This window comes from Rhipicephalus sanguineus, chromosome 4, assembly GCF_013339695.2.
Source record: "Rhipicephalus sanguineus isolate Rsan-2018 chromosome 4, BIME_Rsan_1.4, whole genome shotgun sequence".
Lineage (NCBI taxonomy): Eukaryota > Metazoa > Arthropoda > Arachnida > Ixodida > Ixodidae > Rhipicephalus > Rhipicephalus sanguineus.
In genome coordinates, this window is record NC_051179.1 from 45,870,998 (window position 1) to 45,876,028 (window position 5,031).

The following is a 5,031-nucleotide window of genomic DNA, read 5'->3' on the forward strand; positions in this document are numbered from 1 at the left end:
GGGGACATCATTTGTGTCCTTTTAACTGTATTGTAATGATTATCACTTAAATTGAAAGCAATTATAGTGGACGAACAATCACCCTTTCCGTCGGTGGTATCCATACCCACGACCTTCGAATGTTGCTTACTTACATTATTCATTATGGGCTGGAGCGCTTACGGCAGACATTGGCAAGTAATGACGGGCAATCTACTGCTGTCCCTAAAGCGGAAAGCGTACAACTATTGTGTACTGCGAGTACCAACATATGGGACGGAAACTTGGAGGATAACAAAAAAGCGCAAGGATAAGTTAAGGACCACGCAACGAGCGATGGAAAGGAAAGTGTCAGACATACTATAAGAGACAGGAAGAGAGCAGAGTGGATTAGAGAACAAACAAGGATAGTCGACATTATAGCTGACATTAAGGACAAAAGGTGGACCTCGGTGGGCCACGTAATACAGACAGGCAACCGCCAGTCAGTTACGGCTAAAAAATGGGTACCATCATCATCGACGGAGAGTGGGACGGGACAGGGGTTAATCCCCTCTTCCCCCCGCCTCGTCCGGACTTTTAATAAAGTTCATTCATTCATTCATTCATTCATTCATTCATTCATTCATTCATTCATTCATTCATTCATTCTTTCAAGGGACGGGAGACGTAGCCGAGGATGGCATAAAATTGGGATGGAGCGAAGAAATCAGAAAGTTCGCAGGCCTTAAATGGAACCAGCTTGCACAGAATAGGTTAACTAGACTTCACTGGGAGAGGCATTCGTGCTGAACTGAACATAAAGGTAGCCTTAAAATGATGATGATGGTAATGGTGTTGACCATCAGCCGTTTAGTGGGCGAAGGTAGAAGTGGGCGCAATAATGTGTTACATGCCATGCAACAATAAACACCCAGCATAGCATATGTTCAGATATACAGAAAGAATACTGATGAAGTCCAGGGTTCGACGGAAACCCGTCTGGTCGGGAAAATTCATGGTGAGAATGGCAAGCACCGACCAATCGTTGAAACAAACACACAAATTGACGTTTCGGCCCCGCTACGGGGGCCTTGTTCACAAGGAATGAAAGTTTTTAGGGCATGGGTTATATGGGCATGATGATGTGACGTAAGCATCGAGTGTATATCGGGGGCAGATTGCCTGAGTTGCGATTGAGCATGTTATCGGTCGTCTGAATGTGAAGTGATTCAAGATGAAGCCTAGCTGTTTTGTTCTTTTCTTTTCCTATTATCTTCGCGCTATCCCAGTCGATGTCATGGCTCGTGTACACTGCGCGCTCAGTTAGCGCGTTAGTTGCCACGTGCTTGGTTTTCACGTCATAGCTGTGCTGTTTAATTCTTTTTCCAAAGTCGCCTGTTTCACCGATGTAGACTTGATTACAATCGGCGCAAGGAATTCTTTACACGACGCCCGGGAACTTCTCCTTATCGAGTTTGTCTTTCACCGTCCCCACAGCTTGTCTGAGCTTGCGCGTAGGCACGTGAGCGACGTCGACTTCATACCCCCGAAGGATTCGGGACAAACTTTCGCTTATGCCGGGGACGTGCGGCACAGGAATCCTTTTTCTCTTCCCCTTGTCATTGTGTTGTTTAGAGTCATTTGGCGTAGGATGAGCTAGGCTCTTTTTAACAGCTTGAATGAGCGAACTGGGGTAGCCCGAAGATGAGAGGTCACGGCGTATCGTGGCTAGCTCGGCCGCTTGGTTCTCCGGAGTTGAGGAAAGTTTCTCCGCCCTACGTACAAGTGAAGCGACCACCGACTTCTTCTGACACATCGGGTGCACAGAGCTGAAACTTAGGTACTTGCCAGTGTGAGTTTCCTTCCTGAAGACACTGAACGACAATCTACTGCCGTCGCGTTTCACGAGCACGTCCAAAAATGGCAGACGACCATTAACTTCTTCCTCTGTCGTGAACTGTATGGCTGGATCCATGCTATTAAGGTGCAGAAGAAAGGCGCTTAAAGCAGACTTCTTAACCAATGAGAAACAGTCGTCCACGTAGCGTAGGAATACCCTTGGACGTGGGTTGAAACTAGACAGGGCACGGGACTCCAGTGACTCCATTGCCAAGTTCGCTGCGGTGACTGAGATCGAGGCTCCCATTGCGGTTCCATGGACTTGTTTGAAGAACGTTTTCTGGAACGTGAGGTATGTGTTGCTCAGACAAAACTCTAGAAGTCTTCTGAGATCTGGAGCCTCGAGCGGTGTTTTTTCTGGAAGACTTGGGTCCGATTCGAGAGCGTCAGTGCAGACCTTGACGGCGAAGTCAATGGGCACGCTTGTGTAAAGTGACTTCACATCGAAGGACACCAAGATCTCGTCGTCATGTATGACCGTGTTGCGAACCTTTTCAATAAAGTCGAACGAGTTCCTTACGTGCGTTTCAGTTTTGCCGACCAAAGGGGAGATAATCCTGTGAAGGTAATTCGATAACTTGTGGAGAGGCGAGCGGGTGAAGTCGACAATTGGGCGCATAGGGACGCCCTCCTTGTGTATCTTGGCTAATCCGTACAGAGCGGGAGCGGATCCATTGTTACACAGAAGAGAAAAATACAGCGACTTTTGCTGAGGAGGCACAAACCTAAATCCGTCAGCCAGTAGCTTCTGCAAGTGCCTTTGCACTTTTTGCAGTGGGATCATGATTCAAGGGAACGTACGTTCGATCGTCCTCGAGCATGAGTCGCATCTTGTTTTCGTAGTCTTGTGTGTCCAACACGACCGTGGCGTTTCCCTTGTCGGCGGGGAGTATAACGATATCCTTATTGTCACGCAGTCTTTTTAGTGCCTTGCGTTCCTCGGGCGACAAAGGATCAAACTCTTGATTCCGGCGTAGCTTCGAAAGCACACCGACGACACGGGTACGTGCTTCATCGCGGCGAGAATGATCCACACACATGACCGCACTTTCCACAGCGCAAACTACCTTTTTCACATCAGGCTCTGGAGCCAGGTTGTAGTTGAGGCCTAGGCTCAACACGGACCACTCAGCGTCGTCGAGTTTGTGCTTGGAAAGGTTGTGCACAGAACTGCAGTTTGTAGCTTTGGAAGGATCGTCACGATGAGGCAGTAACCTCTGAAGCTTGTTTTTATGAAGCGCTTCATCTTGGCGTGCGCGTAAACCGGCATGGAAGTTGGCGTGCAGCTGGATGCTTGCGAAGTCGTCAGGACACTTGTCACATCATCAAGCCCATATAACCCATGCCCTAAAAACTTTCATTCCTTGTGAAGAAGGCCCCCGTAGCGGGGGCGAAACGTCAATTTGTGTGTTTGTTTCAACGATTGGTCGGTGCTTGCCATTCCCACCAAAGAATACCGAGTGCAACTGCTCGTGACAAGGGGTGCATTAGATTGTAGAACTTCCTACCGTAGAGTAGGCAATGGAAGGATTGATTCACGCGCTCCACTAAGTCGAGGAGTATTTTTATTCTAACAACCGCGTGGAAAGGGGCAGCCGTTGCCGAGATGTGATGACGACAACTCCTTCGTTTATTTTTTTTTGTTTCAACAAAAAAAAATGATTGTGGAAGGTGGGTGACCGAAAATGTTCGCAATCCAACAATCTTACGACGCTCTCCGGTACTCTGTTGCGTTCTCTCGCAGTTTACAGAAGAAAAAAAAAGAAAAAAACACTTAAATCAATCCTTAAAGAATTTACTCGCTCTCACGTACTTTGAATGTTTATTCCTTAAACGCCGCGACGTTCTCTCTGTTATGTAGTGTTCCTTGTTTCTAAGCACCATGTGATTCGTATTGCCGTAAAAAAGGCTCAGTCTTTTCTGTTTGCATCTGCCTTTGAGTGAAGGAAGGTTCGCCTTTTAAAGGGGCCCTGTAATACTTTTCCAAGTAACGATCGGCTTTATTAAAGGAGTGTATTGCCTCACGAATCGACTGCCGCAAAAATTTTTACGCACCCGTCAAGTACGAGCGGAGTCACAGGCATTTATCGCTTTAAATGTAGCCCCTGAATCAAGTTTCAGTGGCTTTATCGTTAAGAGCTTTCTCTCTCCTTTCGTACCAGTAAGCGCGCCGAAACTACGCAGAGGGGGAAAGGGGTGATGAAAAGGGGGCAAGAAAAGGTGGTCCGTTCGTCAGCGCGCGTCATGACCTTGAGCACTTTGTTTTATTTCTTTCTTCGAAGGCGCGGCTGACTTTCAGTGTGATCGCGAGCGAGCGCGCGCGCACGTGGCGGCATCCCGCGGCGGCCGCAGTAACTATGCAGCCAACGATTCTCAAATCAGCCGATGGCCGTGAATTTGGGTATCGAGGTCATTTGAGTATATGGCATCATTTGTAGAGAGAAGAGGGAGCGATGTTTAGCTGACTTTAAGAATTAATTGTAAATTCCAGGCCGTGTGTTGCGCTATAATGTTTGGCTCACGTGTTCTCGGCAGCCTCGACTACCGATCGGCAGCGTTTTCTGACCATGCTGAAAAAACGTTGCAGGGTCCCTTTAAGTCACTGCCAATTAACAGCCTCTGTGTGTGTTTATAAAAACTCACAGGGTCCCTTATGCATTCGCCTAAGAGACTCGAAGGCGAAGGGCATCATCTTCTTCTCAGTCGATGTATTGATCCTTCTCTCCACCCCCCTCCCACCCACTCCGAAAGCATGCTTCACCTACGGTGGTCCTGCACTGCCTCCAGCAATTGGAGGCGTTGCAAGCTTTCTGCACCTCACCCGGTTTTGCACTGCTTCCGTGATCGGTCTGCCTTTGACCAAGCGACGTCATCATGTGACGTCACAAATTTTGGCGACACGTGGCGTCATCACGTGATGATTATTTTTGCATCACTCCTGTTTACGCCACCGCCGGCGGTCAATTTTCGCATTTGTTGATGCATGTAAGGCTTTCACCTTATAAACCGTCAACGAAAAGATGTTTTTAGACAACGATGTAAACGATTAAGGGTACTGCGTCCTTGTACTGTACTATGGGCGAGCAACAACTGCCGCCCACATGGGCCTCATCATACAGTGTCAAATGGATCGGTGAATCACAGGCCGAGTTCACGTTGAATTGTTGACGA

General features: G+C 48.0%; 1 protein-coding gene across 1 annotated transcript; it reads right to left on the reverse strand.

Moving 5' to 3' along the window:
- Positions 1-1,402: 1,402 nt before the first annotated feature.
- On the reverse strand, positions 1,403-2,644 carry LOC125758222 (uncharacterized). The gene has a single exon (XM_049415179.1). The coding sequence runs from the start codon at positions 2,642-2,644 to the stop codon at positions 1,403-1,405; it is 1,242 nt and encodes a 413-aa protein (XP_049271136.1).
- Between the last annotated feature and the right edge of the window lie 2,387 nt (positions 2,645-5,031).